General features: G+C 38.8%; 1 protein-coding gene across 5 annotated transcripts in view; it reads left to right on the top strand.

Moving 5' to 3' along the window:
* MDFIC (MyoD family inhibitor domain containing) overlaps window positions 1-19,030 on the top strand; it is a 120,553-nt gene that overhangs the window by 3,351 nt on the left and 98,172 nt on the right. For all 5 annotated transcript variants that reach the window (XM_065556262.1, XM_065556256.1, XM_005312797.5 and 2 more), the window contains one exon: window positions 7,377-7,508. In XM_065556262.1, the coding sequence (XP_065412334.1) occupies window positions 7,377-7,508 (132 nt within the window). The remainder of the gene's footprint in view (window positions 1-7,376; window positions 7,509-19,030) is intronic.

The following is a 19,030-nucleotide window of genomic DNA, read 5'->3' as shown; positions in this document are numbered from 1 at the left end:
CAACCCCACCTGATCCCTGACCCCCCCCCCCCCGCCGGGACTCCTACCCCATCAATCCCCCCCCTTCCCTGTTGCCCCCCATCCACCACCCCCTGGTCCCTGTCCCCTGACCACCCCTGACTGCCCCCCGCTGCCCCATCCAAACCCCCCTCTCATTCCTGACTGCCCCCCGGGACCCCTGCCCCATCCAACCCCCCTGTTCCCTGCCCTCTGACCGCCCTGACCCCTATCCACAACCCCACCCCCATGAACTCCCCTGCCCTCTATCCAACCCCCCCTTCTCGCTGCCCCCTTACCGTGCAGCACAGAGCACCGGTGGCTGGTGCTCTGTGCTGGCACAGGGTCTACCAGTGTCACAGGCCCTGCAAACTCTTAAGGACATGCTCAACTTTAAGCATGTAAGAAGTTCCATTGATGGATTGGGGTCTTATTTGCTACAACTTTAAAATGTGATGTATTTTGATGATGAACCTAAACTTGAGTAGTATTTGTGGATATTTATTACTTTCTTTTAGCCTAAATCTGTTTTGGAGGGGAGGGGAGGGGAGAAGGAAAGAGGTGAGTTTATATCATTATCAATCATTATTCCGGCGCTTCAATCAGTTTAGCAGTATATGGTTACAAAGCCAGGGTAATTCAGGAATTACAGAATTGAAGGTTTAGGAAAAATATTTAGGACTTTCACCCTTATACATATTAATCTCCTGTTGCTTAGTAAGTTATTACTCAGTGTTAGGGTGAAAGAACTGAGTTCATAGTTTTAGATCAATGGTTTTCAACCTGTGGTCTGCAAACCCCTGGTGGTCCACAGACTATGTCTAAGGTTTCCAAAAGGGCCTGTACCTCCATTTAAAATTTTTTACTGGTCCGCAAATGAAAAAAAGGTTGAAAACTGCTGTTTTAGATGAATAAAATTGTTTTGGGGAAGCATAAATAAACTAATGTTATGCCTTTTATAAATGTGATCCCAGTACAGTATGTGCTCTAGTAAATATTTAAAAACTGAAGAAAAATGAAGTCTACAGACTAGCAGTGGAAGTATATCTTGTAGATTCAATTAAAGAGATTAGTTCTCTCATGTCTAAAGGTATGTTGTATATAATGTAAGGAAAACAGTATCCACCTCACCCTCAAAGTAAGACCCTTGTGAAATATTTACAGCATTTGTTTTAAATAGAGGAAGTTGCTGCTCTTTAAATCAGTTTTTAAGAAGAAATACCTCTAAAATACTCTTTTCTTTGTTAGGAAACAGATACAGGAATGCATGGAAGTGGATTGCCAGTTTTCCCAATAACTCTGAATATTAGCAAATCAATTTGTATGAATTTTATTTTGAGCAACAGGACTTGCAGGGAAATAGCAATGAACATGTGCAATATTCTGTAGAGCGATTTCCTTGTGGCCTGACCCTGTTAGGTGCTGCTGAACACCTATGAGTCCACTGACTTCGCTGGAAGTTGTAGGTTTCTTGAAAAGCTTTTGTTTAGTGTACTGAAAGACCAGAATGTTTTTTGGGGTAGGTCGGGGGGTTCATGGCAATAATCTGAGTAATTAATTACACAATTCTTGCTATCATATTGTTGAAAACGTCTTCATTTTAAAATTAGGACCCATACATTTGCAATAAAGAGTATTAACTGAATCTCTGTTTGCCTGGGAAAACTGACCAAGTTTCATCAATTAGATATAGCTGGCTTCTTGTGTAGAATAGAAAATATTAAGTACACTTCAGTCAGAAAATCTATAATACAATCTTCTAAAATGTTTTCCAACTATTTGCAAAGACTCACTTCTTGAGGACATCCATTTCTTCTTCTCTTCCATAATTCTGCACTGCGTTGCAAGGAAAACAGACTCTCCAATGGTGTTCTCCTCACTCAACTATTTATACTTTCAGTTGCACTGTCAGATAGAGAGCTGAAGCCTAAATGTGCTCTTCCTCTTAAAACAAGACTTTTTATAAGGAAGAACTATTTAAGGTTTAAATGTCTGAAAAATGCCACAGTTATGTGACTAAGAAAAAAGAAGTGGAAGAAAATAGCTTCAGCAGCTAGCTGGGTACACCCATGCAAGTTGTGGGGAAAGAAAGATGATGATGGCAGCAAAAGTTATCAAGTGTGTACTGGGCCACATCTAATTTTTTTTTACACCAGGCTCACCAACATGGCATCGGAGCATCTCTCCAATCACCTTTCTTATTAGACCATTTTAAAATTAATTGGTAAATATTTGTGTGATTAAGGTAATTGGAATTTGGCTCTTCATATTGCTGGGATTACCATCAGGAACAAATGAATTAGTAGTGTCGTCCCTTTTGAAATGGAGTCATTTTAATGCTTAGTTTTGAATCCTGAGAGCCTCATCGGCATAAGTGAGGTACCTCATTGGTACCAATGAGGTATACATGGCACTGAGGAGAGCCCTAAGAATGCACCTTTGATATACCTTTGAAGGTACTTGTGCATTTCCTCCCCCAATAAAGATTAGGTCAGCTTGGGTGGGGCCATGATCCTGTCTGGACAGGCCCCTTGTAGTTGTTGAACTAGCAGTACTAGCACCTCTCACCTCCTGTGCTCCCCAGCTGCCTGACTGCCCCCTGTATGAGTGTTCTGTGGGATGTAGATTGGACTGTGAAGGAGACCTAATGCACCTAAATAAGAAGTCTGACTCTCAGCATTTCTGAGCACCAGTAGCTCCCATTGGAGTAAAATATCTAAAATGTTAGCACTGACCTGGTGCTGTTTATTACTTGTACCCCTGGATAGACTTTTTATATTAAATCCTGTGCATTTAAATAAACTGCACACTATTAAAAGGTTGATCTTGCACAGAACTCCAGCTGAATAATCAGTCCATATCTTCAACTGTTTTGGAGTATCATCTAAGAGTACTGAGCAAGCTTTCACCTTGGCCGGTTCTTAACTAAAAATAATCTAGAATAACAATTAGTGAACATTGCCTAAGTGTTTGCAAAATAGAGAAACAAACAGTGTTAGTATGAAAGGAAGAATAATAACTGCACTTTAGAAAGTAACAGATATCTAAAGAAGATTTAGAGAGTTGAAACTGATTCAAACACTTCTGTTGAAAAAATAGAAGAAATAAAGAGACAAATTCTGAAAATGACATCCAGCAGCCTCCTCTTTCCCTGCAAAATATACTTCCATCCAAATTCAAAATATGAAATTAATTTAGTGTTTGAAAAAAGAAGAATTAATGTTCAGTGCCTCGGGAAAGCACTCAAGCACATTCTCAACTTCAAGCATGTGCTCAAAGTCCCATTGACTTTGCATGTTTTAGTTCTTATGTGAATAGGGATGCTATCCTGGGGCCATAAAAGAACACTATACCCAGATTGGACTGGACTGTAGTAATCCTGCTTCACTGGGACTCCTAGAATTTCTTAAGGTTACAGCTAGCTACTCCAGTTGCCGTAATAGTCACACTTTACCAGCAGTTTCTGAGTGTTATGAGTAATGGGGATTTTTTTTTTTCAACTGTTGGGCAATTATAGTTATTTTTTCCCAAACTAGTTAAGTACTTACTTTGTGTGTTTCCAGATATAACATTATCTGGCTTATTATTTTTGTGAAATTGGTTTACTTCATAGTTGTCAGTGTTGGTTCTAAAGTAGCACCAAATGAAAAGCAGAAACTCATAAATGAATAACTGTAGCTTTTCCTGTAAACCTACTTCAGCTTTCAGTTTCATATGCATAGTACCAGTGAAATGATTCATGTCCACAGGGCTGGGATACATCTGTAAAGGTTTGCGGACGATACCAATCTGGGCGGGGTTGCAAGTGCTTAGGAGGGACAGGATTAAAATTCAAAATGTTCTGGACAAACTGGAAAAATGGTCTGAAGTAAATAGGATGAAATTCAATAAGGACAAATGCAAAGTACTCCACTTAAGAAGGAACAATCAGGAAAGATATGGACAAATTGGGAAAAAGTCGAGAGAAGAGCAACAAAAATGATTAAAGGTCTAGCAAACATGAGCTATTAGGAAAGATTGAAAAAAATGGGTTTGTTTAGTCTGGAGAAGAGAAGACTGAGGGGGGACATGATAACAGTTTTCAAGTACATAAAAGGTTGTTACAAGGAGGAGGGAGAAAAAATTGTTCTCCTTAACTTCTGAGGATAGAACAAGAAGCGATGGGCTTAAATTGCAGCAAGGGTGGTTTGGGTGGGACATTAGAAGAAAATTCCTAACTGTCAGGGTGGTTAAACACTGGAATAACTTGCCTATGGAGGTTGTGGAATCTCCATCATTGGAGATTTTTAAGAGCAGGTTAGACAAACACCTGTCAGGGATGGTCTAGATCAGTGTTTCCCAAACTTGGGACGCCGCTTGTGTAGGGAAAGCCCCTGGCCGCCGCTTCCAGCAGCTCCCATTGGCTTGGAGCAGCGAACCGCGGCCACTGGAGGCCGCGATAAACAAACTGGCCTGGCCCACCAGGGTCTTTCCCTACACAAGTGGTGTCCCAAGTTTGGCAAACACTGGTGTAGATAATACTTAGTCCTGTCATGAGTGCAGGGGTCTGGACTAGATGACATCTCGAGGTCCCTTCTAGTCCTACGTTTCTATGATTCTGTCAGGGCCTTAGACTGTAGTTAGATCAACAAAGGGATTTAGGCACCTAATTGCCAGTTTTGCTGCCTAAATCCAAGGATTCTACTGAGAAGCAGGTCAGCTAAAAGTTGTAATGGATAAATACTTTTGTGGGTCTAGTTCTGAGCTCTTGGGGACTGTTTTATTTTTTAAAGCAGCAGTTCCTAGTACAAGAAGGACTTGATCTTGAGTCAGTAGTGTAATACAATTGAATAACAGTAATAACCATGGAAAGGGTATGATGCTTTTATTGTATCATTTGAAAAAACTTACAGAAGTTTTGAAGAGAGATTGTTTTTTTGGATGAACGCATTCTAATGAATATCAAACAAAATATCTAGGATGTTAGAGTTTGGAAATAAGCTGAATTGAAGAGCATCTCTTTTTCCTACTGGCTGTCAATTTTGGGGGTTAATTTCATATAGGCTGAAGGATGTAATGGAGAAGAGAAGGCTAGTATACAGAGAGAGAAATCTCAAGACCAAACTTTTTTCTGGTTCAAACGTGTTATAAGTTCCTACAGAAAACCCATGAAAAAGGAGTGCACCTGTTTACCGCCTGAGCATGCCATTGCTCTCATATCAGCTTTAGGCTCTGTTGGGAAAACTTTCTGAGTAGGTATGACACATCAACCAAGGTTTAAGCATTTGCTTGGATTGTTGGTAATAGTCATTGTAATGCTTTAATTTATTGACCTTGCTTTCAGGTATATTTCATAACAAAACACACTCATGGTAGGACTTATCTAGACCATTCCTGACAGGTGTTAGTCTAATATAGAATCCAAGATTTTTCTCCATTATTTGAAGCCTAATAATGCAATCCAAGAAGCCTAAGATCTCAATTATGGGGAAAATTCCCATTAAATAAATAAATTTAGATATTCTGCTGGTGTGGGGGGGTAGGAAGGAGAGGGAAACGAGAAGGTAAGCCAATGGTTATTACTTTCACTGTGAAATTTGAAAAAATGTTGGGATAGACTTTGTCTATGGACATTTGGGGGCAGACCCTCACTTGGTGAAGTTAATGGTGTTATGCTGCATCTGTCCTTTGATATCCCTTCAGCAATTTAAGATATTCATTTTTGGATAATCCTCAGATCAAGAGTTATTTTACTGATTAATTGCCACACTCCTTTCTTAAATGTTGTACCTTTGTTCTCCTGATGTTAACAATTTATTCACAATTTCAGGATTGGTTCACAGACTAGCCAATTAAGTAGTGCTGGCTAGCAGTGGTATACCGTATATACCATCATAGTTTTTCAAACAGAGGAAACAAAAATGAGAGAATTCAAGTATGGTTTAATCCTCAGCAATGAAAAGAAGTTGGGAAATGAGTATAAAACTAATAGAAAAGTAAAAGTAAAGGTAATGAATTATGAACTATTCCACTGACCATAGCAGACTTTTGATATTGGGAAGATGTCTACTTAAGACTGAATGAAAACTGCTGTAAGTGTGGTGACATCTAAGGAAATTTCACTCTTATGGTTGGTTCTACACTCAGAATTCCCGTTCACTTGACTAAAATTTAATTTGGAATTTTGACTGCCCCAAAATACAGTTATTCTTTCAGTAGGACTGTTGTTTAATATCATCTACTACATCAAGATTTTAAATAGGGTTGTGCACCATCACATCTTATACAAAACAGTTACCGCTGCACAGTGAATTGTTTTCCAGCAATTCATGATTGGTGTCATAATCTTCTTAATTTTGCTACTCTGGTTAGTTTAAGAGCAAAATCTTTTAAAATGATTTATATTGTTATCTGTGTGCTAGAGATACAGTAAATTAATAAAGGTAACAACATTAAGAATTTCATGCCATTTCCCCCCACTTATTTAACAAGTGGTAGTTCACTTTATTTTAAAATAGCTTTAAATAGCACACATTATAAAACACATTTAAAAAATGTTATGCAGTTTGAAATATTACTTCAACTTGAAATCTAAGTGCAGTATTTTATGAACCATTTTAACATGGAATATAGATTTTTAGACTGGTGATCTATCAGTGACTGATGTGTTGTGAATAAAATAATTGCCTATGGAAGATACCTATGAAAGCTTTCATTTATTTTGGTGAGTGAAAATATGGGTCAGTGCTTGTCAGCGGGAAGAAACTTCATATGGGAAGCTACATGTGAACATATTACTGTTGAATTCCATAGTACTTGTAAAGAAGGCTTAAAAGTCTCTTGGCCAACACCGTGAAGTAAGCTTCCTTACGGTTGGAGCATGTTTATTACAGAAAGAACAGCATTTTGTAAATTTGATTAGAAATTCATTTTAATTCAACAATGGCTTTTCATATCTTTAAAAAAACAACAACTGAAAGTTCTGTTACCATGGGATTTTTGTCTCCTTCAGTTTTGGCTATTAGTCAATAAAAGTCCTTAGTCATATGTTGAATCTCAGACCTTTGACACAGTTCCTGTAGCTTTTATGAAATTCAGACATAGCAAGTAGTTTGTACACCAGGTTTTATCTGAAAATGTTGTTTTGGAAGGTAAATAAACTTTGTTAAACTTGAAACACAGTTTGCCATTCAACTGTCTTCTTAAGGTATATTTGCATGTGAACATGTAAAATGCAAGCCCACTGAAAGACTTTCATTAAAGAACTAATCTGATGAGCAAAAATGATGGGAAAACTGGTTGAAAACTAACATTATTGTGAATTATTTAAAAGGGAGAATAACAATACTTACTACTGTTATCAATGATTTGAAATTAAAATATGTTTTTCTTTGATTTAGAAAAATGTGACAAAGTGAATACAGCTGCAGGAGAGAGAGACATAACACCACCTTCCAATAACCAAAGCATACAACCAGAGATACAAGACCAGTCTGTCTGGGGAAATCGCACTGATGGTGACCTCATCAGAAGTAAGTATTTCCAGAACAAATTGCTGTCGTTTAGGCTTGCTTTACTAGTCTAATGGGGTACTGACTGTTGACTCAGTTAAATGTGTCAAATCAATTATGTTGCAACCATAATGTATGTCAACAGAATTTCTTCCCTGAAATGATTCCTGTCAGCATTATCAGCAAGAGGTTGAAACCAAGACATAAACAAGATGTTTTGGTGATTTGAGTGTCTCTGCATAACAGTATAATAAGGAACTCCTGTACAGTTTACCTTTTTAAGACATAATATTATGTGATATGATGTACTTTGCCTATAAGTTCATGACAAGATGAGTTTATGTAGCAGACAAACTAGTTGCAGTGTGCAACTTTACTAGGTACTATCACCGTAGGTTTAAGTTACATGTTTAAGTGGCAGAGTAAACTAGGCTCAGAGCAGCTTTCTCTAAAGCTAGAGCTTCCATTCAGATATATTGAGCAACAGCATTCTACAAGTTTATAAGGAATTTCAAGTCCTAAAGTAGCACGCTTGCAGAAAGGTCTTGCATAACAAAATGTAGCCTTGGCAGACACAGAACTAAAAGAATGTTGTAAAACATATCTTAAAGCATGATTGGTAAGGGATTAACACTAGATAGCTTTTACAAGCTGCACCCCGGTCTATAATTTATTTTAAATAAAGAACGTAAGGCTATTTCCATTTTCTCTTTTCAGTCAATGTTTATGCACTGCCCAGTGTATCCTGAAAGTTGCACATGTTTAAAGATAAAATGTTTTGCTAATAATTGTTAGTGCTAATACCGTGTTTACTTTAACATTCTGTGAATAGTTGAACTTTTGAAAGTTAAGGGAGTGGTAGCATGGGGAAATGTCTCTAATTATAAGTTATATTCATAAATTGAATAAGCTTGAAGCAGCATTTCGCATCTACTTTCAACCTGAGCAATGTGGACTGACCATCCGCTTAAAGGTCATAGTTGCGTCACAGTCTGCATGTATTGTCCTTCTTCAGCGGAGTTTCAGTAGGATAAATTTGTGCTACTCTAGTCCTCAGAACTCGCCATAATTAAGCATTTCTTTTCCCTTGTGTGGTCCCATCTGCTCCCCTCTCTGAGCAGCTGAATAAAAGTCTCTCTTGAAATATCAACTTCTCCCTTTTTTAGATAACTCCATAAATATTTTGCTGTATCTTGGATGTATTCTATTACTAGTTAGGTGTTTCTTAGGAAAGCTTAAATTTACCTAAAGGTAAATCTGTACATTTTTCATAGTTTGGGGTAATAGTTGTTATATATCAGGGGTTCTCAAACTGGAGGTTGGGACCCCTCAGGGGGTCGCGAGGTTATTACATGGGGGGTCGTGAGCTGTCAGCGTCCACCCCAAACCCCGCTTTGTCTCCAGCATTTATAATGGTGTTAAATATATAAACAAATGTTTTTAATTTATAAGGGGGGTCGCGCTCAGAGGCTTGCTCTGTGAAAGGGGTCACCAGTACAATAGTTTGAGAACCACTGTTATATATGGTGACATAAGTGTATGTAAAGCAGTATGGTGGGAGAGCTGTGCCACAATTAACAGGTTCCTTATCCCAAAGGACTATCAGTATAAGGGTATAAGCTAGGGCAGTTCAAAATACTCTACCGAGTATTAAGGTGTGTCTGCACTACAAGCTCTACAGATGCAAACCTTCAGCTGTACCCCTGTAGTGCAGACATTTGCTACAGCAGTGGGAGAGATTTTTCCATTGCTGTAGGAAATTCCTCCCCCTTCCCCTGAGAGGTGGAATCTAGATCAATGGAAGAATTCTCCTGTGGATCTAGTGGTGTCTATATTGGGGCTGAGGTTGTCATAACGCCGTCTTTCAGGGTGTGAATTTTTCACACCCTTGAGTGATGTAGCTAGGTGGACCTGTTTTAGGCCTTAGAAAAGCAGAGTAGCTGGTAGCCATAACTGGAAAAAAGCTCTTTGGAAAAAGTGGATGTTAAAAGGTTTTGGAAAGGAAGAGAGTGATGTTCTAAATGTAATGGTGACAGGCAAGAAGATGCAGAGTTGAGAGTGAGCAAAGAGGGAGATGGGTGTAGTGGAGGAGATGAGGGTAGAATTGTTCGCAGAAGGAGGAGTATGGGGATCCTTGTAGGTTAAGAGAAGAAGTTTGAATTTTTTGTGGGATTAGAAAAGAGGTTGGGGAGGAAGGCCTAGAGTTCTGGGAAAGTAAAATCACTTGGTAGCAATATTTTAGATGGACTGAACTGCAGTTGAGAGAGAATGGTATAGCAGAAGGTTGCAGTAGTCAAGATATAAAAACTAGTGTGTGGATTCTATTCTTGGCAATTGGATTGGAGACAGAAGGATGATTTTTTTTCTAGATATGGTATAGTAAGAAGCAGGAATTATCAAGTGCATGGAAGTAAGGAGAGTCTAAAATGACACCATGATTGAAAGCCTGGGTAATGGGAGGGATCATCTCATCCTTGATAAGAATGGAGTAGGATAAACATCCACCAAAATATTTATTAGGATTTTCAAAAGGGTTTGGCATTGGCCTAATTGCTTGCATTGAAGTCAATATCAGTTTTACCATTGACTTCAGTGACAGCAGAATTAGGTCAGTGCTGAATACCTCTAAAACTCCCATCCTTTCTATTTGAGTTTCATATAGCAGTAAAGTGCTGTCTTATGATGAAGCATGTGTGAATAACTGTTGTGAGATAATGAATACTCATTTTTTATTTCACCATTGTTTTTTTCCTTAATTTTCTTAATGCAGAGCAAAGTGATCCTCCAAGAAAAAGTAGTAAAAATCATAATACTAAAGCAGATTTTCTTACTGTTCATCAGTTGTGGGCATGAGGAGAGACGTAGTTTTTACATCGCATGAACAGTATTTGACTCAATTACATACCGCAAGTGCTATTTGTAAAAGTTTTATACATTGGTCTTCTTGATAATTGAAGCTTGAATAACAGAACAAGTACAATAAAGAGAACCTTGTGTGTCTAAAACGCTGTTTATCATCTTAATAATAAGTGCTTCAGCTAAGCATGACAATGATTCAGCCAAGTATATTGTATTATTCAAGTAAATTCAAGAAATATTGTATATAAAAATAAGTCTGGGACTAGAAGTAAACAGTGTTTTAGCATATGGTTATATTTTAAATAAGAAAATTTACATTACACTGCCTAGTCAAATAATTAGCTTTTTGTGTTTTTAAATTAATTTTAAACAAAGGACACATTGTAATTTTTGTTCAAGAGTCTTGCCATCTATTTACCACTGTCCTAATGATTCAGTTTCTCTTTTTCCATATGGATTGTTTTGTCCACCCACACAGTTGATACATGTCTCCTTTTGTAATAAGAACCTTTTAGTTTTCATATTCTAAATGTTTCCATCTGTTAATTTTCCAAGTTTTTCTTTTTTACAGATGTTTGTTATCCTGCTGTGTATGTAACTAAATTCATCCGTCAGTTTTACTGATCCACATATAGTACAATAGATTAGAATTTTAGGGACTCTGTGTAACGAGTTCACTATTTTTATCATTGCTCATTTGCATTTGTAAATTCACGTTACCTGGCAGAATTAATAAACTGAACATAAGAATGGCAATACTGGGTCAGACCAAAGGTCCATCCAGCCCAGTATAACCCTTATGCATGAAGTTAGCTATCTAACACTGAAATGTTATAAAATGCATGCTGTGACATACTTTTTTTCTTGCATTTTTTCTTTAGTTTCTTCAGTTTCATCCTCATTGGAAGAGAATAATACAAATCAATCTAACTGGTAATCATTAGCGCCAGTGACAGATTAGTGTGAATTCTTTAATTGCCTGGAGGAAGGAAGGAGCCCAACCTTGTTTGTTTGTTTGTTTTGCATTTCATACTGCCAACAGTGTGCTAGGCACTGCCCATGTGTGCAGGAGGGCAAAAGGTCCGGTTCAAAGAGCTTGCAGTCTATGAAGAGAAACATACAAACAGTAGTGGGAAGGAAAGCATCCAAGCATGAGTGGTCTGGAAGAGAGTTTCAGCCCACCATTTCTGTTGTAAGTGGATTTTTTTGCACTTACATGTTGTGTGTTCTCACAAGTGAATTCTGTGTGTATGATGCTTATCAAGTGGTTAGTCACCCAATAGTTAGTATTTGCATCTGCAACACTTTGCCCAGTAGATCAAAACATAGCTATAGCTCTTCTAGTATAATTAGCTACGCAGGTAGCAGAATGTTTGAATCTAGCCTCACAACCTGGAAGAACCATTGTCTTCTTCTGAGGCAGGCCAAGAACTCTGTATTACCACATTGCAACCCTCTCACACCAAGTTCTTGGTTTTGAGGCCCTCCTCTGGACTTCATCTTTCAGATGGTAATCTCTTGTAATCAGTCTACTCCAGCCTTGAATTTGGTAGCTCTATATTGCTCCTGTTGTAAGAGAGTTCCTCTCTGCACTAGCAGCTCCTAAAGTTTTTGATCAGCCAGGATTTTATAGCCTTGAAAAATCCCAGAAACGATTATAAACCTTTTTCCTTCCACAGAGAATTACCCTCGGCCTTCTTATTTCAGGATTTTGCAAGCATTCAGGATACTGTTCCTCTAATGAAGCTGTTCTAAAGCCAGCCTCATATCAGGTTTGCCTTCTTCCTTAGTTGTGTGTTTAAATACCAGCTAGTAGCTCTTTCCCCCCCTCATCGGAGTAGTCAGACATCCTTTATGGAGACTCTACTTCTGCTGCAACCCTTCTTTGATACTTGGGGGAGGGATGCCTGATGGAACATCAGTGCTCTGGGAACAGAAATTCCGCTATCCAGATATGCAGAAAATAGGCTGGGCCAGCCAGGAAAAAACATTCACAATCACTCATACACCCTTTCACATACACCCCATAGCTATATATGCTGAGCCCATTAATCCTATCTTGTCCTTGCCCATTGCTGTGCACCCACACCTTTCAAAGGCTCTGTATGTTTTTCCCCCTGTTAAGCTGAAATTAAAGAAGGTGCTTAAGTTTAACCGCATTTGTCTGTGGAAAAGGCTATGATGCAACAGCACTGCTTGTGGCAGTGCTTCTCTTCCCCAGTCAGAGATGGAGTGTACATTCTTTCACCGATCCCAAACTACAGTGGCTTCTGCAGTTTAATACTCAAACTATACCGGCACAGAAAACATCTTTTTTATAGTCAAAACAACATTCAAAAGGATTAAGTAGGTAGATTTTAGACAAGTCTTACAGAAAATGAAAAGTCATCATTAATGTACGTTTTATGTAGGAAAAAGAATGTGTGTGAGATGGGGGGAGAGTTTCAGTGACTTGATCGTTATTTACTTGTGAGGATTTAATATCCGTTCTCATTCTCAAGAAGGACCTTAGCTTTGTGATATTTAAGAAAACAAAAATCATCTCCCATAGATTCAAATTGTCATGAATAATTGATTAATAATAATCCAATTCTGAAAATTAAATAGCCTAAAATATGCCCATGTTTTACAGATAGAAAGGTCATTGCTATCCATCATTTCTCTCTGCTTCAATTGCCTCTTTCTCCTCTACTAAACAGCATCCTGCATAAGGGTTCTTCTCTTGGGAAAGGGATACTTCATCCATCTCTGGGGGGATAAACTACTATGTACATTGTGGTGCCCACTATCTTAATTAAAGAAAAGGAGGTAAGGAAGGTGGTGTGATTATATTATTCTAGGAGATTTATTATCTTCTCTATTACTCAAATTTACACAGATTTTATTTTCTACAGTTAATTAATGAAAACAACTGCTAAAGGAAAAGGTCTATTTCGGTATTTGCAATGCAGTATTTTTTGTTTTTTGGTACGTTATATTATACAATTTAAAAACAGGACATTTTTATAACTCACATTATAGTATCTGATTTTAGAATGATCCCTTGAAGATGAATTTTTCTTAGAAATCTTATAGTGTATTAAACTGTTTTAAAGTTATGAGAATGAAAAATCTTTTTCTGTTTAAAAAAATGTCTTAGTGTTTGGAGTAACTCAAATGGCTGTTTTCAAACTTCAGAGTTGGCAAATCCTCTATGATGGCTAGTTACTTTGTAAGTCTAAAATGCTTTAAAAATTAGATTAATAGAAAAATGAATGAAAATAGCATACTGATCCTAAGTAGTCCATCCGCATCCTTAAAGACGTAATTGCCGAATGTTCCAAATGGGATAGATGCAGTGCATGAGCAAGCATGTGACCAGAAGTGTGCCTAAATAAACCAGGGGTCAGCCACCTCTGGCACGCGGCTCGCCAGGGTAAGCACCCTGGCGGGCTGGGCCAGTTTGTTTACCTGCCGCATCGGCAGGTTCGACCGACCGCGGCTCCAACTGGCCTTTGGCCCGCGCCGCTTCCCGCAGCCCCCATTGGCCTGGGATGGCGAACCGCGGCCAGTGGGAGCCGCGATCGGCCGAACCTGCTGACGCGGCAGGTAAACAAACTGGCCTGGCCCGCCAGAGTGCTTACCCTGGCGAGCCGTGTGTCAGAGGTGGCCGACCCCTGAAATAAACAGTCCAGCTTTGTTTATTTCAGTGCCCAGACATTCAAATAAAGGCATCTAGGATATGATCTTGAATGTTTGATCCTCTTTGAGACGTTTAACACATTTTCAGAGGAAGTGTGTCCAGACAATAGATATAGTAGTTTTGTCTAGGAGCACCTTTATGTGTAGCCACTTCTTGGGATACCTAAGCGATTTCTCCTTCAACCAGATCACCCTAACCTCTCACCCATCTACCATACACCTCCTTTACTAACTTCTGCTTTTCCCTCTAATGTGCTTCCTCTCTCTCAACTCTCAGATCTCCTCCAGTATGTACTGACTGGCCTAATGCCATGTGTATTTTAATTTGTTCTTCCCAGCCGGTTGTTTAATTCCTTATCTGAAACTAAATCTATTATATTGTTTATTCAAGTGAACTATTACAGTGAAGTGGAGAAAAGAGTTTGGCACCCAAAAGGCTGATGACCTACCAAATACTAAGATTGCTCACAAAGTGCATACTTTTGAAATCACTGTATTTCAAAATGTTGAGCATAAGCTAATCCTTTCAGCACTACATAAGGATGAATAATGTGACTTATTGTGACACTTTTCAACCAGTAAGTACCAAAACATAAATTTTGATTGATTAACTTATATTAAAAAGACAACACAGGACAAGTTATACGTCTTGTATTATATTGGTTATACATCTTGTACTATATACAGTTCTTCTGATAAGCTTGATCTTAGATTGTACACCAGTTGTTGGAATTCTGATCTTGAATGAGAAGTTTAAGGGCTTAGTCAGCTCGGGGCAGGTTACTGCATTATGTGCTTCTTGTATTCTAGAGTGGGCTCTTAATTGGTCTTTTCTATGGCACTTGAGTTTAGTCCTGATACAGGTGCATCAAGTTTAAAGGAGGAGAATTTAGAAGATTTGGATACAAGTGCAGTTGCTGTAAACTGGTAAATGCAAGTGAGAAATCGTAAGCCATTAACAGCAGTACACACCAGACAGAATAAAAATCTTGAATATTCCTAATATGCTCATCACAGTTCTGAGGTAGCACAACCAATGGAGTCACATTATATTTCTCCATAATGGATTCTATTCATCACTACTCTGATGATTGAGCTCTGATTGTTTAGATTCTCTCCCCGCCCCCCCCCCCCTTTTTCTTCTAATGAGAAATGTGGATGAGTTGTTCTTTCCTATTGTGAGGAAGGCTTTTGCAAAAAGGTAGGCTTTAGTTTGTACCTGGAAAGGGTTCATTTTGGGATCATTCTTACTTTTTGCTGTAAGATATTCCAAGGTCCTTCAGCTGAGCATGCTCTGCCCCTTACTCTGGAGAATTTCACCCTGGACTCTATCAGCTGTAGTTTTACCTTGAGTACATTTGACTTGGATGGTAAGACAGTATCTGAGATAATCAGGTTCTTATCAGTTAAGGTCCTTGAAGGTTAGAACCAGGACTTTGAACTGAACCAGATATTGGAAGCCAGTAGAATTAGCAAAGTGCCAGTGATGTGCACTTTGTAGCCTTTTTCGCTTAAAAAGGGGGGGCTGCTGCATTCTGTATAAATTGAAAATTTCTTGGTTTTTAATCCACAACCCCAGATAGAATGAGTTGCGGTGGTTTAACCACCATGGCTAGTTTTCATAGTGTGTAACCTTCCAGGTGACTGAATGTGGAAGAAGGTGTTTTGGTTTTTTGTTTTTTGTTTTTTTTTGCTATGGCCACTACTTGTGTATATAGTAGCAGTCATGATTCCAGCAGGAACTTTAGGGTACGTCTATACTTACCTCCGGGTCCGGCGGTAAGCAATCCATCTTCTGGGTTCGATTTATCACGTCTTGTCTAGACGTGATAAATCGATCCCGGATCCATCCCGGAAGTGCTCGCCGTCGACGCCGGTATTCCTGCTCCGCAAGAGGAGTACGCTGAGTCGACGGGGGAGCCTGCCTGCCGCGTCTGGACCCGCGGTAAGTTCGAACTAAGGTACTTCGACTTCAGCTACGTTATTCACGTATCTTAGTTCAAAGTGGAGGGTTAGTGTGGACATGCACTTCGATGCTGCGCTGGGTGATCACAGTGTTGACGCACATATGCTACGTATACTAATGGCCAAGATTATTTGAGGCCTTTTGTTTCTGTATAACTGCATGCCCGCCTCAACAGCGCTTTGCCTGGTTGCTAGGATGACAATCATAAATTCTGCATATAGTTTGGGATTTCCAGATAAATTTGCCATGTTTTGAATATAAAGTAAATTCTAGATACATTTCAAAATAGTGTCTGTTGTTGGTACGATGTAAGATAAATTTAATCCAAAACTATTATATGCTGAATTGGTTTTAAAAATAGTTCACTGTAATTGTAATTACTTCTCCTAATTGGAAAATATCATGTATATTTGTCTTGTGCCTTTAAAGTGAAAGAGGAATAAAAAGTGTGACCAAATTCAATGTGAAATATTATGGATTCCCTGAGTAAGTGTGGCTTCAGTCTGCTATTTTCAGTAATACTGGTTTCAATTAGCAATATTTAGCATTGCAGACAACAAATTACATACTGTACAAAAACATGATCATACATGATTTGTACTTTTAGAATACATTTTTGCCCCCCCCCCAAAGTCATAAACGTGAACTATTGCAGTAATGGTTAGCCTTTATCATTTTAATTTATATGTATTTTTTGTGTGTTTTATAGCATAACTTGATGTAGGTTGCATAGCTGAAGACTGTTAATGCGTCTTCCATATAATATATGTGTGTGCATGCATATATAGGTTACCTACCACAGTGAATTCTGTCTATCAGTTAAATCAGCCTCTGTACAGATGACTGGAAGATAGCTAAATGTAATGCCAATTTTTTTAAAAAAGGCTCCAAAAGTGATCCTAGCAATTACAGGCTGGCAAGCCAACTTCACTACCAGGCAAAGTGGTTGAAACTGTAGTAAAGAACAGAATTATAAGCCATGTAGATGAACATGATATGTTGGACAAGAGTCAACACGGTCTTTGTAAAAGGAAATAATGCCTCACCAATCTATTAGAATTATGTGGGGGGTCTCAACAAGCACATGGACAATGGTGATCCAGTTTTATAGTGTACACCTCTACCTCAATATAACGTGACCCGATATAACACCAATACGGATATAACGCAGTAAAGCAGTGCTCCAGGGGGGAGGGGGGCGCTCCGCACTCCGGTGGATCAAAGCAAGTTCAATATAATGCGGTTTCACCTATAGCATGGTAAGATTTTTTGGCTCCCGAGGACAGCGTTATATCGAGGTAGAGGTGTACTTGGACTTTCAGAAAGCGTCTGACAAAGTCTCTTAAACAGAGTAAGCAGTCATGGGATAAGCGGGATCATGGATTAGTAACTGGCTAAAACATAGGAAACAAAGGCTAGGAATAAATGGTCATTTTTTAGAATGGAGAGAGAGAAATTGTGGGGTTTCCCCAGTAACTGTATTGGGACCAGTGCTGTTCAGCATATTCATAAATGATCTGGAAAAGGGGGTAAATAGTGAAGTGGCAGAGATTGCAGCCGATACAAAATTACTCAGGAAATCCAAAGCTGATTGCGAAGAGTAACAAAAGGAGCTCAGAAAATTGGGTGACTGGGCAACAAAATGGCAGATGAAAGTAAATATCGATAAATGCAGAGTAATGCACACTGGAAAACATAATTCCAATTATACATACAAAATGATGGGATCTAAACTAGCTGTTACGATTCAAGAAAGAGACCTTGGAGTCATTGTGGACAGTTCTCTGAAAATATCAGCTTTTTAGACTCATGCTACACATTGAGCAAACAGTGCTAGGAACCATTAGGAAAGAGATTGATATTTTCTGTTTTATTATATGCCACTATGTAAATCCGAGGTATACCCATACGTTGAATACTGCATGCAGTTCTGGTTGCCCCATCTCAAGAAAGATATATTTGAATTGGAAAAGGTACAGTGAAAGGCAACAAATGTTATTAGTGGTATGGAACAGCTTCCATGTGACGAGAGATTAAAATGAGTGCGACTGTTCAGCTCAGAAAAGAGTCAACTAAAGGGTGATATGATAGAGGTCTATACAATTGATGGCATGGAGAAAGTGGATAGGAAAGTGTTATTTACCCCTTCATATAACACAAGACCCAGGGGGTCACCCAATGAAATTAGTAGGCAGTAGGCTTAAAACATATATAAGGAAGTACTACTTCATACAATGCACAGTCAACCTGTGGAACTCATTGCCAGGGGATTTTGCAAAGGCCAAAAAAAAAAATTAAATTAGTTCCTGGAGAGTAGGTTCCCCCAAAGGCTATTAGCAAACCCCATGCTCTGTGTGTCCCTAAACCTCTGACTGCCAAAAGGTAGGACTGGATGACAGGAGATGGATCACTCGATAATTGCCCTATTCTATTCATTCCTATGAAGCATATCACACCATCTGCTAGACAGCATAGTGGGCTAAATGGACCATTGGTCTGACCTACTATGCCCATTCTTATGTTCTTAATTCTTAAAATGAGAGAGCCAGATTAGTAGTTTACTTCCTAGTCTTTTATAAACACTTCTGTGTTTGTGACCTGTCCTGAGTGACAAACTTGCAATCGTCTAAAGGGACTTAGATCCCCAATTCCCACTGCAAGTTAATGAGTGATTATGTGAATCTGAATTCTGACTGTCCAGAGGATAGAAGGATCTCTGAACATTATTAATTTATTTTGCATTCTGGTAGTCCCCGCAGTGTGTGAGGCACTGCCTACTAATAATACTGGTCACCCCAATTTCGAGGGTGACATCAACAATCACAGTTTGTACTAATGGGGCTTTGCATGGCTCAGTAAACCAATTTGGGAAGAACAAAATTTGCCGGACTGTCCACAGAGCCATTTGCTTGCCAGTGTTATTGGGTTGCATGTTGTTTCCATGCCTGGCCCTGTGCTTCTAGCTGCACAATGTGGTTCTCCTCAAAGTTGTGGACATTCACACTTATTATGTGCCGCCATCTGATGTGGTCAGATG

Source organism: Chrysemys picta, chromosome 1 (assembly GCF_011386835.1).
Source record: "Chrysemys picta bellii isolate R12L10 chromosome 1, ASM1138683v2, whole genome shotgun sequence".
Lineage (NCBI taxonomy): Eukaryota > Metazoa > Chordata > Testudines > Emydidae > Chrysemys > Chrysemys picta.
The sequence above is the reverse complement of the archived record's forward strand: the minus strand, read 5'-3'. Positions and strand labels throughout refer to the sequence as shown.